This window comes from Benincasa hispida, chromosome 5, assembly GCF_009727055.1.
Source record: "Benincasa hispida cultivar B227 chromosome 5, ASM972705v1, whole genome shotgun sequence".
Classification (NCBI taxonomy): Eukaryota; Viridiplantae; Streptophyta; class Magnoliopsida; order Cucurbitales; family Cucurbitaceae; genus Benincasa; species Benincasa hispida.
In genome coordinates, this window is record NC_052353.1 from 3,351,449 (window position 1) to 3,367,900 (window position 16,452).

Here is a 16,452-nt window from a genome sequence, read left to right on the forward strand (position 1 = left end):
ATAAATAATAGACATGTTGACTTGTTTAAAAATCACAAAATGTTAATTTGTTAATTTAAATTTATTTTCTAAATCTTTTTATAATTTTTTCAGAAATATCCATCACCATATATTTTGATCGATATTTTCTTAAATTAAGACCGTAAAACTTTTATGACAAACTCTTACTTGTACTAAACAAGCTCAAATTCAAGATTAGATTTCCCACCTTTTATATATATATATAAAAGGTAGTTTTATAATTAAATACAAAAAAAATCTAAACAGTATTCTACTTTTGAATTAGATTATTTGAGGATTTCTTTTAAAAAGAAATAAATTGTTACTGTTATGAATATAATTTAAACAAGAAACTTATGTAAAATGTTTTATAATATTATAAAAATCTTGTGAAATTTTTTAAATTAAAAAAAAATCAATTCATTGACTATTTTATCGGGAAAAAAGAAAAGAAAAAAATGTTCCCCAAAACTTTATAAACGGACGTCATTTGACAATTTTCCCTCTCCCTTCTTCCATCTCTCTCAGTCTCCATTTCGTCTTCTGCCATTAAAGGTCTCGTAAAGCTCAAAGTGATCACTCTGATGGTGATCGAAGAGTCTTCGAAATCCTCTAGACTGTAATTATATCCTCTTCTGTTCTTGATTTCTTGAAGCGTCTAATGGAATTTCGATTTCCCTGTCTCCTTGTGACAATTTTTCGCTGTAAGAGCCCACATTTTAATCTGCTCTATTCTTTGTTTCGATCAGTTCGATTTCCGGATTGTTTTTAGTACATTGATCGATTATGCTGAGAATCAATGCACGAAATCTTGTTTAAGAAAAGAAAAGGAAAATGTAAATTAGAAAGACGACGGACGTAAAAATTTTGTAGGTTCTGGTGAAATTTTGACCTAAATCAACGATGTTTTAAGTATAAAAGTTCTGCTGTATGGAGATTTCGACTTCCATTTTCATCTGTTGCACGATTTTTTTTTCTTGTTCTATTTATCTAAAATGGTGAGAAAGATTTAGGTATATATATATAATGGGCATGTCTCTTTCTTCTTCAAGAGTCCTGACTTGTAAGAAATTAGTATGTCCTTCAATGTAGATACAAAGGTGCGTAAAATTATACACATCTGATACTTCTTGAATATTATGTCATGTTTCTGTTGATTGCCATCTTTTCATAAATTATACTATTTTCTGAGGAGCATGTTAGTTTTGAATTGTAAGCCATCAAACTCTGATATAAATTATGAACAGGCCTCCATCAAGATATAGCGATGATATATATTTATGAGCAAAAGAAATTATTGGTATGTCTGAAGTTAATATATATTTTATTGTGGTATGTTTGACTTCCTTGCCAGGAAATATTTGGGCAGTCCATTGTTGATGCTGATTTGAGAAAGGTGCTTCCAGAGTATGCAATACACTGTAATTTCTGAAATGGGGATTGGAAAGGTAGTGTATGCAGTGAAGAAATCATAGAACTTCTTGTGATTTTTCACAAAGAAGGTAAGATCCAGGTTTCTTTCCCTTTTATACTACTTTACAGAGGGAGGAATCGAATAATCATGAAAGAAACGGCATTAGTGCTGATCTTTTAAGAGGTTCAAAATTAAGAGCTTGGACATGGCTTATTGCAATGACTTCATTAGCCTTTTTTGTCCTGGAATCACCCTTGGGCAGTGTATGAGAAATCACAATTGTGAATGACTTGAGATTCAAAGCGTTTTTTGTTGGAGGCCTTTGGACATGTTTGCGAGCGACACTAAAATGGGCAAAACACCCTTTGTTAGAGGCCTTTGTTCTTGCATGTTTGGTTTTACACTTTTAAATGTAATTTTCTAAAAATCAAAATTGATTTTGAAGGATTGAAAATTTATTTCAAAGTAATATTGAAAGTCACAACAGTGATTTTAACCTTTAAAAAATGCACTTCACTAAATTTTTATTTGGTTTTACAGATGGATGATTAGGAAATATGTTATCCAATCAATAGTTTTCTCATAGTTTTGATCCAAATTATGAGTGAAGGAACTATGTCACATTAGTTGATGATGCTATAATCTTTTCCTTTTCAAGTCAGACAACCCCAAGGCTGGAGGATCTTAGTGAAAATCAGGGATCAGAAATGTTGCCTGAAACGGAAACTGAGTTACCCAAGACTGAGGAATTGATGCACGAACCATCCATGGAAAAGGAATCTGATCATGAAGAACAGTCTGATCCAGAAAAAGATGGCCCTGATGAGGTTTCATCCGATAACTCTAATATATGTTTTACTTCTACTACCGAACGGTTATTATTTGCTATTCTAGACTTGTTTCTTGAAGTAACGGCATGTTGGAAATGAAATCAGTTTTTCATGATCTAAACAACCACTCTCAAATATGGCATCTTTAAAAGTGAAAGACTAAACATTTACTTTATTTCAAATGACTAAGGCATGTTTGAGATTGATTTTGAAGATGGTAAAAGTGATTTTAATCCTTTGAAACCACTACCAAACATGCTATTATGCGAACTATTAACAAAATCAACATTGCAGCATTCGTGCTCGGTGGACATTTTTTACAATGATCAACTCGACTTCCTAGAAGTGCAAAGGATAAATAATATAATGAGAGCCGCTTACAAGGAATTCATGGAAATAGCTATAAAAGCAAAGCCTTGGATTTTCGATCCTCCACCACTAGGTTCAGTAGAGGATTTACAAGAGATGTTCCACACTCCACCACCTCATGGATCTACGGTTGAATGTTCCGTCCAGAGTGCAATCCTTCCTATTTCTTCACGTTTGCTGATCTCACTAATGATGGATGGGGTGAGCTATCATCCTCAACCTGACATTGGATTTCAATTTTTTCTATTTGTTTCTCTTGCAGGCTTGGAAATTTTCAAAATTAAGACTTATATCATGTTAAATCTCACTGCTAGACTTAAATTTAAGTTGACATGTTATAGGAGCGATGGGCTTCGATGTTTTCCAACATAATTTGTTCTGGATCAGATGATAACAATGATGTTCTCACTCCTTTGAAAAAATTCTGGTCAACGGGTTATTCTTCTTGGGAAGTTATATTGGTAACCAACCTGCTGAATCCCTTTTTTCCTTTTTAAACTCAGGACAAGATAACACAGAAATATATAAATATTAACTTTACCAAATGATAGCTCAATGCCCAGTTTAGACTGCCAGCTGAATTCCTGCCGAGATGGAGCACTCGCTTCTTGAGATTTAAGACAACGGTCATGGACGTGGAAGATACATACGCAATTTTCGATGTGTCAACTGATTATTTCGAGAATACGACAGCTGATTCTACACAGAAAATTGAATACAAGCGGAGGCCTTCAGGAGTGATAATTCGGCCGTGTGGTCTTCTGTCTGAGGTTTGTTTACAGAAAATCACCATCTAGCAGTAATCGTCCTTTTTTTGGAAAAAAAGAAACTTAAAAAAACGGTGGCATGTAAGAATTTGAACTATTTCAAGAAAAAAGTATGTGTTAGTTATAGTTAAGCTATACACATCCATGAGTAGTTTTAGAGTATTATCACACAACTTTTATGTTTGTTTAGATATATATATATATATATATACATCTATTTAGAGTCTGATGTAACGAGTCGTACTTTGAAGTTGATATAGATTTTTATAAAAGAATAGTTAAATTAAAAGTTCAGTCTCTAAAATCCAAGATTTGTTCACTTGATCTCTCTGAAATTTTGAAAGAATCTAATAGACTCCTGAATCAAATAGATCATTGACCATTAAACACGTCTTATAGGTACCTTACATATTAATAAATAATAATAAATTATTTTGATCTATCATATGTAAATTTGAATTTTATGTCTAATTGAACCATTAACTTTTAATTTTTTTCTCGTATATGTGTAAACTTTTAGAAAACATCAAATAAGTTGAGGATTTACTAGACCCAAAATTGAAAGTGTAAGAATCTATTAGACAATTTTTAAAGTTCTAAAACCAAATAGGCGGCTCTTAGTAGTCCATGAACCCATTAAACATTCTTACTAAATAGACACAAACTCTCAAGCTTCTAAAACCAAACTTATAATTTAACCTTTAAATAACTGAAAAGTGATGATAAGGACGGATTGAGTTTTTCATACAAAACTCGAGTAAAGCCAAAAGGAATAAAACTTAAACTCCAAATTCAGTTAATCTGCTTGATATTTTTGTTTCTTTTTTTACAGGTTATATGGATTGAAAATGCAGAAGTGCAGAAGATTGATATCCCTAAAAATATGTCCTCAACATTCACTCCAAACTTTCATTTAACTGCAAGACAATGGATCAGCATCATATCACAAAATTTGAAACGTAGACATAGCAAGATATTGACTACAGAGATGTTCGATGAATGCATTGGTATGGTCTCTTGTTTTCCAAATGAAAAATACTTGCATGAGTTGTGCTCATTTTTTGTAATCCAACTGAGTCGTCCAATCATATGATGAGAGAGACTACAAAAAGATGAGCGCAGACTACATATTGGAAACAAAAGATTAGAATTAGTTTAGAATAGCCTTATAAAGCATCTGCATATTATCTTATTAGTGTCTTTTGCACTAAAATTCTCAAGCTATTTGATTGTATTTTTATTAATGCAATAACAGATATACCTGACTTGTTGACAATTGGGGACAAGCTGAGGAAATTCTTTCTAGAAACAGTTAATCCTTTTCCAACAGAAAGAACATGCGATTTGTTTTCTGATGATAAAATAAGGATTTTGAGAGACGTGAAAGCAAGTTCCATTGGCTATCGCAATGATTTTATTGCCACAAGTACCGTACGTATTGCTGAAACCCCCACCAGACTGTTAACATTTCTAGACATAGATAATGCGACATTTCAGGTAGCCTCCTTACTTGGCTCCGAGTTTTAGTTCCCTAAATTCAGATGCTTGTGTCTAATTTAGTCTCTTTCACTTTCAAAATTATAAAACGAAATTAAAAGTTTAGAATTGTATTAAAAATAGAATTCAATTGTATATTTAGCATATCAATCAATATTACAATTTTTTTAATTTATTACAAGTTTGGTAGACAACTTAGATTTTGTTTTATGTTTTCATTTTCACTAAGTTCAACAAAGATGCGTTTGGTAGACCGTTTTAATTTTATTTTTGAAAACCGCATATAGATTTTGTGATCTAAATAGTCCAAATTCTGAAAATAATATGTTTATGTTTTAAGTGTACTCAGATTTTGAATTTAAAATTTTAAAATATCGGATTATACTAAAAAAGATTAAAACATTAATAAATACAATATTTCATATTATAAATTCGATTATTTTTTGTTAAATTAAAATATTTAATATAATATTATTATATTACAAATGGATTATTATACAAATTTTTTAACATAAAACAAGTTCATAAATTAATTAGCAGTAGTTTATATTCAACCTAATATTTAGTAACTATAATTTGAATATGCATATATGAAAGATTAAAATGCAACTCTATTTTCATTGAATCTCCTTGTTTTTAAATTTATGTTTTTAGATTACCTATGAAACAAATCCTTAGAAACCGGTTGGACAATAGGCACAAATAAAAGTAGAGATCTTTTAGACACTTAAAAATCCAAAATCAAATAGATACAAACTTCAAAGTTTAGGAACTGATCTTATAATTTAACCTATATATTTGCTAACTCTCATTCTGTGCCATTCGAAAAAAGTGCTTACATACATGATCACATACAGTGGACAAGCATAAAATCACAAGCACAGCTCAAGCTGGCAGCTGCGTTTTTGACAACAGATGAAAGTTCTTGTACTTCTTTAAGTGTGAAAATAGAAACAGGAGATGATGAGGATTTTATGGTACTTCTCTTTACATATACTTCTTTACCAGATCCTTGCCCAAAACTTTTGTACTTCAATGTTATGTTCCTTTAACGTGATAGGGCCATAAATTTTTCCTACAAGAGTCTACAGAGAATGAATATTGCTCCTTCGTCCTATCATCACAAATGACAGAAGCGGATGTTCACATCGCTCTCCTACCGAGGTTTTGTAGGAATAGTTTGTTTTTGCGACCTTCTGGTTTTGCTGTAATGCCTGCTGGACCGGGAGGACTACAGTCCGAGGCATCATTCGTGACCATATACTTACGTCGGGAGCTCAAAAATATGGAAGTTGATCGAGTAATTGAAGCAATGAGTTGGCACATGAATGCTGTCATTGATCGGATATCTAATACTCGATTGCCATACATTATAGACGAGGACATTGAACAGAATACCCCTAACCAGTGAGATAGGATAAAAACTCAGGTAATGTGGAAATTTTTCACGCACAATTCTTTCCATTTTTTCTATTCGTTCTACTATTACCATTAAACCCATAATGTCCTAGACTACAATTTATTCATGTTTGTCGCTTCAAATTGGAGGTGAACATTATTAGCAATATAGGTTCTGAAATTTAGCACTTCAAGCTTTGAGAGCTGAATTTAATAGTGAGATAGGATTAAACTGATGTAATGTGGAAACTTTGCCCATGATGTCATGGTAGACTGCAATTTATGAAAGGAGTTTTCGTAATTAGAAATTCTGTTAGTTCTCTCTTTAAATATGGAGGAGAGTTATTTGTAATCTTATTAATTTCTTGGTTGGTCTCCTCTTTTGTGGATGTTCCTTGATTTTCACCTTTGAATTCTAACAAAAAAAATTTCAATGAAGGTTTGGTTATTTATTATATATATTGGAAGTTAAGTTCTGGTTAAATATTTTTTAAATCTTTATGAGTTTAACTTCATGGAGGCTTAAAATCATATGAATGAACACTTCTCCTAACACTTGTTTGACACAACTCAATTCAAGATGTTATTTCTTTTACATAATCTTATTAATACTCGATTGCCATACATTATAGATAAGTTCTATACAAGCCCTTTGAATACATTTGATTTCTTTATTACTTGCAAACACAGACAATTGTCCCATTATAGAGGTTCTATTTATCTGGGAAATGAGACATTATCCAAACACAAATTGATGAATCCTCAACTAAAATGTTTAGTTGACTTACCTCTGTCAAACTGAAACCTGCTTGCTTCTGTCTAAGAATGGCAGTGAGCCTCTTTTGGAAGGTACTGAGAGTGCTTCATGATAACAACTGGCAGGAATGGTTGGTCGAATATTCCCTGGGTTTAGTGGAAATAATGTTTTGTAATAGCCATCCATTATTGCTGTAAAGTTGCAAGTTGCTGAAACCTTTGGAATCTGGTGAAAGTACACACTGATTAGGGATGATAGAAGTTAAGAACCTAATAGATACAAGCGCCTCGAGTTGCTAAACTCGAATCGACGAAGAAGTGTCAGTAGAAATGGAAAGAGACAGTATCAGGATCTGTTATATATGAGATCAAAGCTTTAACTTTAAGGAGAATGAAGTGTAGTAAACAGGAAAATGGTAAAGGTCAAGAAAACTGCCAACAAGACTTCAAATATTTTGTAAAAGATATTAAATGGAATCAGGAACTTATCCTGTGTTTGTGAGTAAAAAAGAAATCAAATCTATGTCAACCCTAGACCACCCTTTCAAAGCCAACAAAGAGCATATTTGGACTTGTATGATCTCGTTGATTTCGTGGATGGTTTGGGAAGAAAAAAATCCAAGAATTTTCCGAGACAAAGACAAATCATCATCGAAGGAAGTTTTAGAGTTCGCCATTACCTTTTCTTTTGGTGTAAAGATATACTGGTCTTCAAGAGCCATAGTTTCTTTTCTCCAATTACAAATTCAGTTTTTTTGTTTTTTTTTTTTAGCCTGGGATATTTCATTTATTCCATGAAATCGTTTCTTATCCCAAAAATAAAAATAAAAAAAAAAAAATAAATAAATAAAATTAAACAACTGCTCGATGAAAGCAGGATTTGACTAGTTGCAAGTGTGCCCTCGGATCATTAGCCATAGCACTTGGATATAGACTGCTTAACATCATTTGGGCAAGCTGAAGCTATGGCTATAATGGGTTTAGGCCTTTCTTTTGATAGCTGTCATTTTCTGAACTATTTGGATGAACTCAGGTCCTTACTTTATATGTAGAATTAGAGCCTTTGATGGAATACCACCTATTATTAATACTAAACTACCATTGATTCCGAATCCTAGATTGAACCGCTACCTATAATCGTTTAGTCTATACATTGCTCGTCCATTGTGGGCGAGTTTGGGTATCCAGTTGATTCACAAACCCCAGTATGAATCATATACAAGGGATAGCTTTAAGTAGTTAGTTCAATGAAAATTAGTTGCAGGATTTAAAGAACATATTACCTGATAAATGTCTCTCATGTATCCATGAAGATTATCATACTCAAGTAGCTTCTTCTTGGTGCATTTAAACAGAACATTATACACCAGATCAAACCGAATCAATGTTGTAAACAAGCAAACATCAGCCAGAGTCAAACTTTCACCACACAAGTATCGTGACCGTCCCAAATGGTCATCTAACACGTCGAGAGTTGAAAATAGCTCATCGACAGCTTTGTCGTATGCTTTTTGACTCTGAGCAAACCCACATCTGCAAATGGTGCAACATTATACAACAAACATCTTGATAAAACCCAAACAAAACTAAAATGATATTGAAATATAAAAGGCAAAAAACTTAAAGGATAAAACATGTGTTTCAAGGTTTGGACCTTCCCTCTCGTGACATCACTCAAGCCATAAACCAACTAAATCGATGTCCAACTTCCTTCCTCCCAACCCCCTCTATTTATAACCAAATCCCACAACCACCTCCTTAATACTCTAATAACACCCCAATAACATTCTTATTTATTCACATCAAGAACAACTATGAAAAAAAAAACAAACCAATCTAAGGATTGTGATTGATAGTGATTTTTTACCAAGTGAAAGGCAACAAGTAATGGACCTATATAAATATAATTTCATTTCTAGCATTTTGTTATAAATGCCTGTTTGATAGATCATTTGGCTCTGGTTTTAAGTTTTTGAAAATGGTGTTGGTTTTCTCAATTTCTTTATAGTGATTTTCACCTTTCTAATCTATTTGAATTCAAAGCTGTAAAGCAAAAACAAAAATAAGTTTTTAAAAAACTATAAAGGCTAGGATTTTGAAAACATTCATGGAGGTAGGTAACAAAATAAAGAAACCTATATTTAAAAAAAAAAAAACCTAAATTCTTAGTTAAATTCTAGAAACAAAAACATGTTTTTTGAAAATTATTTTTTCTTAGTTTTCAAAACTTAACTTAGTTTTTTTTTAAATATTAGTCAAAAGTATATAACACAACAAAGAAAATTTTGGTTTTTATAAACTTAATTTTTAAAAATTAAAAAACCGAAACAAACGAAGCCCAAATGATTATTAATTGGACGTACAACTTCGAATATAAAAACTAAGTCACCAACTCATTCCTCATGAACTTACCAGTAAAGTTAGAATCCAAATCAAACTTGCCAGTAAAGGTATAAGAGAAACCAACTAGTGATATTTTCAGTTCAATCTAATTTCAGTTGATACGTAGCAGACATTACAAAACAACTACACAAGTTACTGTAGGTCCATTTGGTAATAAATTTCCATTTAATAACCATTTGATTTTTTATTATTTTTTGTTTTTGAATATTAGGCTTATAAATACCCATTCCACATCGAAATTTCTTGTTTTCTTATATATTTTCTACCTATGTTTTCAAAAACTATGTCAATATTTGAAAACTAAAAACAGTAGTTTTCAAGAACTTTTTTTTTTTTTTTTTTTTAAATTTGGTTAAAAATTGAACTCATTTACTCAATGAAAGATGAAGTCATTGTAAGGAATAGAGAGGAAATATACTTAAGTTTCAAAATCAAAAGTCAAAAACCAAATGATTACCAAACAAAATTTTAGTTTTTGGTTTTTCCAAAATTGTGTTTGTTTTCTCACGATTCCTTATACAAGATTTTCATATTTCTTGCATAAACATTTCCACTCTTTGTAAATCTCCAAAAACAAATACAAATTTTTGAAAAGAACTTAGGTTAGTTTTCAGGATTTCACTTTGATTTTGCAATCCCCTTGAAAGGTTATATAATTAATTTTCTTAATATAATTTATATAATTAATTTTCTAAATAAAGAACCATAAACCCAATAGTTATCTAATGAACACGGCCCCTTCAACATCACAAGAAAGAATTACAAAGCAATTGAATCTTTACATATAAACTCCATTGTTGACATTAGGATATATAATGTTGTTCCATTTTTAATTTCGAAAACAAATGATTATCGTCGATTAAAAGAACTTAGTTCGACATGAGATTCGATCCATCATCCCACGGTTATTTTAATTAAAAGAACCAGATGGTTACCAATGGATCAAACGGGACTTTAGCAACATCACAAGAAAGAGTTACAGAGCATTTGAATCATTACCTATAAACTCCATTGTTGACATTAGGATATATAATGCTATTCCATTCTTCAATCTTCCTTTTCAACAATGGCGGTGAGAGATCCAAATCTGGATTCTCAGCCAATCCATTGAGACCCGAATTGAAAATCTGAATTATATCAGAACTTTCATTGCAAATCACCTCCCTCTTCTCTACATCCCACAGCATTGGCACAGTAGATCTTCCATTGTAGCCTCCTCGTTTCATTCTGTAAACTTCTTTCAAAGTTTTACACCTATTTGCCTTATCCAATCCCGGGTTTAGGGTTTCATTTTCAGCCGTTGGATTCTCCCGGAATTCCCACGATCCGTCGGACCCAGGACCCGCGATGGAGACTGGTACGGCGTTTTCGAGGCCTTTTAGGGCTCGGACGATCAACGTCCGGTGAGCCCATGGACATGGAAGGCCAACGTAGAGATGGAGATTGTTTGTGGAAATTTTGGTGGCGCGAAATTGGGAAATGGGTCTTGTGTAGCCACCGGAGGTATCGGAGGGGGCGAGCTGGCCCATCATGAGCTGCCACGTGGTTTCCCAGGCGGTCCGGGCGGTGGCTACGAGGAGCCCAGGCGGGAGAGAAGGGCCCCATAAGAGATTGGTGATTGAGGCTAAGAGAGAAGAAGATGATGATGATGATGATGATGATGATGAGGTTGGAGATTTTGGGCCGCTCGATGGGCTTTGGTTACGGGACATTCTGGTGATGACGTGGCATCTGGCCGGCTTTTTTGTTGAAGTCGCCGGTGGTGGATAACGCGGGGGAGCGGGGGAGTTGGTGGCGGCAAAGACGGGGCCGGAGCCCGTCGGCATTTTCTCCAATTTTTGTGAGTTGGAAGTATTTACCGGCGAGAAATTTGGCTTTCTTTCGATTCATCAATCGGTGAGGTCTTAAACGACGTCGTGGCGTGTTCATGTTTTTTTTTTTTTTCCTTTTTATTCGAAAAAAATTAGTCGAACCTAATTATATTATAATTAGTTTGTGAAAATATATAATTAATTTTATATTAAAATACTATTTTGATCAATACACTTTGAAGTTTATTCAATTTTGGTCCCAATATTTTCAATTGTTCAATTTTAATCTTTGTACTTTCAATAAATCTTAAATTTAGTCTCTCAAAATTAATTAAATAATAATAATAGACAATCAGAAAGAAAACTGCTTCGAATTCTAATTAATCAAAGAAATTAATCTTAATCATAATAAATTAAATAAACTAATTTTAATTCTAATCAATCATAAAAACCAATCCCAATTCTAACCAATTAAGGATTTGATCATAATATCTTAATTTACCCTAATCCTAATATATCAAATTTTCATGCAAGAAAATAAAACATAGGAATATATTATCAAAACTAGCATTGAAACTAAATTTAAGATTTAATAAAAGTACAAAGATAAAAGTTGGACAATTATAAATACAATGATTGAAATTGAACCAACTTTAAAATATAAACATCATAATAGTATTTTAGCCTTAAATTAAGCAACAGAAAATTAGTAGAACCTAATTAAATTATAATTAATTTAATTATTTAAATTAATTAGTATACATTTAACATCAACAATTTTTTAAAGATATATTAACATTAACAATTGAATGGGAGTATTTATTAAAACAAAACAAGAAAATATAACGTTTTAAAACCTGAGAACAAAAGATAAACCTTTTAAAATACTAAAATCTTGAGACAAAATTATCTTTTCTAAAATAATAATAATAATAATAATAACTTCATACTTTATATATATATATATGGAACACCCTCCGTTGGCCCATTGCAAATAAGGACACATCCTTTAAACCATTATTATTCGCCGGCGAAGCTTCAGGCAACTATCGGCGTCTCCTCCACCATCTCCGTCGTTGTTTTTCGCTGGAGTTACAGTTGCCAATCAGAACCACCGTCGTCTCAGAGTAAGAACAATTTCTAATTCTAGATTAGATAATTACTTCCCCTTCTTTGTTTCTTTAATTTTTATTTTAGCCAAAATATTGCCCCCAACTTCAGAAGTTGTATCAACTAAACTAATGATGTATCAATTTAAATCTTGTTCAGATTTAAATTGATACAGACATTTTATTTTATTATTAGAAAGTGAAGGTAGAAAAATAATTGAATCATACTGTAATTTCTTTTTTCTTTTCCTTTTTTCGGTTAGCCAAAACGACGGTGTTTGAATTTTCGTCGTAGCTTTCCCTAGGGCTTAACGAACCGATTGTTAATGTTTTTTTTTTCCCTTTTTTGTTTTTTAGGTTTTCGAAAAGATTTGCTGATTATATTTTCTTTTTCAGAATTTAATTGCTGTTTTAGATTTGGTTAGCATTACAAAAGTATTTTTTTTTCTAAGTAAAACAAAAGAAAGTTGTGTTCAGTTGGGAAGTCACCTATTCATGTGTTTAGTAGACGCACAAATTTAATACAATTATCGATTTATACCTTAAATTTTATAATCTTTTAAGCAGACGGTTGAGATGAAAACGGTAGGGTGTTCAAAAAACTTGATTATCTAAAAAAAAAAATCGATCAATCCAATCCAACTCATATGGTTTGAGTTGGATTATCAACGAGATTGGGTTCAAATAAATGAAAATTTTATGGATTGAGTTGGTTTATGAATTCACTTAATATAACCCAAACCAATTATTAACTTTAAAATATATATTTTCTTTATTACTTATAACACAATTATTTATACATATATTTATTTTAATTTTATTTAATTTCAATATTTTTTGAATAGTTTATTGTTCAACAACTCTTAAAAAGTAGTTTTTTTGCACTCTATAAACAAAATTTTCACTATATAAATTGAAATTGAGTTGTTAATCTTAATTCAATATATGAAAATAATTAAATTAAATTTTTAAATATTTACATTTTTCTTCTTTTATAACAAAATTTTAAATAAATGATCCGATTAACTTGAATCAACCCAACAGCCCAAACAATTGGGTTGGGTTTAAAAAGTCTTTCAACCTAACCCAACCCATGAACGCACGTAGCGAGAAGTTATTATTGTAGTTTTAGGTTATTATAGTTGCGTTATAATAGTTTGAATTTGGGGCACATATTATTTGTTTAAGCTAGTGGATAGAGGCAAATTTAGGGGCTTGAACATAGAACTTTTTTGGACTACTTGCTCGGATAGCATCTTAAATCACCTATTGACCCAAAAACTTAAACTAGTGGATAAAGACAAATTTAATTATATAATCTAACAATAATAGTATGTATTTAAGGTGTAAATTATATTAATTTGAGAAGAAAATAATAAATAATGTAGCAAATGAAGGTTTTCAAATAGTGTTGACCGTAACTAATTAAGGACTATAAAATAATATGTATAATAGCAAGTATGATTATTATAATCTGAGCATAGTCTTTGACTCAAAAGTCCCCTAAGTCTTCAAAATATAATAGTATTTGGTCCTAGTTTTTTAATATATACCTTATTGGTTCTTAAGTTTTTAAAAGTAGGTTTAAAAGATCCCTACAATAATTTTTTTCCCCATTTGGTCTCTAGAGTTTCATAATGTTACAATTTCAATTATTAAATTTTGAGTTTGATTTCAATCTTAATGAAATTGGAATATTTTAATATTTAGGGGCTCATTCCCAAAAAGATAATGACACACTTAATACCATAGAGTATATTTTTCATACATATAGGGAAAAAATAAAAAATCATTTTCAAGAACAAAAATTAACACATGTTGATGGGTTGTTGTTTGGAAAATTTATACAAATGATCCAAAAACTGGAAAAAAATGTCAAACGATCCATTTTTTTTTTTAAAAAAAAATGTCAAATGACCTTTTGCTGATGTCGAATTCAGATGAAATTACAAAAATATATTCACGCGCTTGCGGAAAAGCATCTTGCTCTCTTCCTTCTTTTTTCGCTCATAAATCACTACTCTCTCTAGGTCTCTTGCTCTCTCTCGGTCTCGATTTCTCTCGTTCTTTGTCGATCTCGATCACTCTTGAGCTTGATCTTTCTCGCTCTTTGACTCACTGAAGTTGGTCGCATCGGTGCTACTCATTTGGACTCATCATGTCAGAGAAGAAGACAAAGCAGCGTAGAGGAAGATTAAAAAAAAAAAAAAAAAAAGGACAAGGCAACGCCGGAGAAAAAGAGGAAAAAGAAAATAATTCAGGAAAGGATATTTCGTAACTTCACATAAGCAAGGGGCACTTGACAATTTTTTTTTCAAAAACTAGGCCATCTTGGGCCTTGTAAAATAGAGTTTTTTGTGCAATTTTCCCGCGTTTTGTGTGTTAATTTTTTTTTTTTTTTTTTTTCAAAATCAAATGAAAAGTAGACAAAAAAAAGTATTATTCCCTCATTTTTATTTAAAGAAGGCTTCGTTTCTTATACAGGAAGAATCCATGGCGGAGGAGCATAACAATCCCTTAACAGATGACATAACAATCGAAATTCTTCAACACTTCTCTCTAAGATCACTCGCCGTTGCCAACTGCGTCTCTAAGCTCTGGCAATCCTTCATTTCCACCAAATCTCTCCTTCACACTCCTCTTTCCCCTCCAATCCGCCACGGCTTCTTCTTTCAGAGCTCCCACATCCCCAAAAATGGCGTTCCCATTCACTTCTTCCCTTCATCTCCCACTTCTCTAAACAAAACCCATTTCCCCAATCTCCGTCTTCTCGCCTCCAGCAATGGCCTTCTTCTCTGCGGCAAACCCAATCAAAACCCCATCATCCATTACTCCGTTTTCAATCCTTCCACCAATCAACTCATTCCCATCCCCAAACCCACCAATCTCATCGCCGCCGTCAAAATCGGCTTCCACTCCCACAATTCTGTTGCTTTCACCATCCTTCGATTTGTGAATTTTGGGATCAGACCAATGGAGATTTTCACTTCAGAAACAGGGGAATGGCGGCGGTTGTGTTTTGATTTGGTGATCGACTCGTTGTTTTTGCCGTTTGAAGGACCATCAGCGGCTGTCTTAAACGGAGTGTTCTACTGGTTGGAATTTGATTCCTTTATTTACGCTTTTGATTTGCTTAGAAATGAGTTTTTTGAAATGGAATTTCCTACTGAAGAAACAGAGTATCGCCGGAATGCGTTGTCTCGCTGCCTCGCCGTCACCGGTGGGAGGCTGCTGATGGCGTCGACCGATGGGGAGTTTGTTGAGATTAGGGTTCTTCAGGATAGAGATTGTTCGTGGGGTTTGAAGTGTAGATTGAGCGTTGAAACTCTTGTTGGCATTAACGCAAACACCTTGTGTGCAACTGCTGCGGCGGCGGATCGGCGGAAATTTATCGGGATTGTGGGGTTTCAAGGAAGGGATTCGGAAAGAATTTACTTGAACACGACGGAGGTTGTGATTTGTTGCGATATTGAAACTGGAAAAGTTGAGATTGTTCATAGATTTGATGCAAGTTTGGGGTGTACGGATGTTTCTAACTTTAGGTTTTTCCCATATGAGTCCCTTTAGCTAAAGTATAGTGAAAGAAGTTAAAACCTCAAAAGTAGAGGGACCCAAATGATATATTTAACATTTATTTTGTTGAGAACAATATCATAATATCAATTTAATTAACGTTTGAACTGTGTTTCGATTGACTTTCGTGAAATAAGGTTGTTTCAAAGTTTTTGGTGCGGGTAGATAATGAAATTTTATTTATTTCAGTTATATCGTGCAGTTCGATATTTAAATCTTTATGTTTTTTTTTTTTTTTTTTTTTGTATGGCTAAAGGAAAATGTTTAACTTCATCTAACTTCATACAATTATTGTCACAATAGACCAACCTCAACAAATAATTCATTGGAAGGGATTCTAAGAGATGTGACTAGCATATGATTTATTAGGAATATTGTTGGTCTCGGTTATAATGTTCATTTTCCCTTATTTTAAAAGTGTCTTAGTTCTCAATGTTAGCATGAGTTCGAGTATAACTTAGTGAATAAGAGAACAAAATATTATATAGAATGTTATGAATTTAAGTTTGAAGATACAAACACTAT

At 32.4% G+C, this 16,452-nt stretch overlaps 3 protein-coding genes across 4 annotated transcripts; 2 read left to right on the top strand and 1 right to left on the bottom strand.

The window, feature by feature from the left end:
* The first annotated feature begins 502 nt into the window (after positions 1-502).
* LOC120078026 (homeobox-leucine zipper protein PROTODERMAL FACTOR 2-like) lies at positions 503-6,288 on the top strand. The gene is made up of 10 exons (XM_039032200.1): positions 503-704; positions 1,355-1,502; positions 2,077-2,241; positions 2,539-2,814; positions 2,955-3,074; positions 3,165-3,383; positions 4,213-4,387; positions 4,636-4,877; positions 5,735-5,854; positions 5,938-6,288. The coding sequence occupies exons 3-10, from the start codon at positions 2,122-2,124 to the stop codon at positions 6,286-6,288; spliced, it is 1,623 nt and encodes a 540-aa protein (XP_038888128.1). The 5' UTR covers positions 503-704; positions 1,355-1,502; positions 2,077-2,121.
* LOC120078125 (glutathionyl-hydroquinone reductase YqjG) lies at positions 6,141-11,319 on the bottom strand. Of its 2 annotated transcripts, XM_039032345.1 has the most exons (4): positions 10,434-11,319; positions 8,315-8,564; positions 7,064-7,257; positions 6,141-6,277 (listed from the first exon to the last, which is right to left on the bottom strand). In XM_039032345.1, the coding sequence occupies exons 1-3, from the start codon at positions 11,258-11,260 to the stop codon at positions 7,069-7,071; spliced, it is 1,266 nt and encodes a 421-aa protein (XP_038888273.1). In that variant the 5' UTR covers positions 11,261-11,319; the 3' UTR covers positions 6,141-6,277; positions 7,064-7,068. The 2 variants fall into 2 exon arrangements, with proteins under 2 accessions (XP_038888273.1, XP_038888272.1); XM_039032344.1 differs by lacking the exon at positions 6,141-6,277 and having other exon boundaries at positions 6,835-7,257.
* Positions 11,320-12,084: 765 nt separating this feature from the next.
* Positions 12,085-16,080, top strand: LOC120078377 (putative F-box protein At1g32420). The gene is made up of 2 exons (XM_039032643.1): positions 12,085-12,372; positions 14,839-16,080. Exon 2 carries the CDS (start codon positions 14,848-14,850, stop codon positions 15,919-15,921), a length of 1,074 nt encoding a protein of 357 aa, XP_038888571.1. The 5' UTR covers positions 12,085-12,372; positions 14,839-14,847; the 3' UTR covers positions 15,922-16,080.
* Positions 16,081-16,452: the final 372 nt, after the last annotated feature.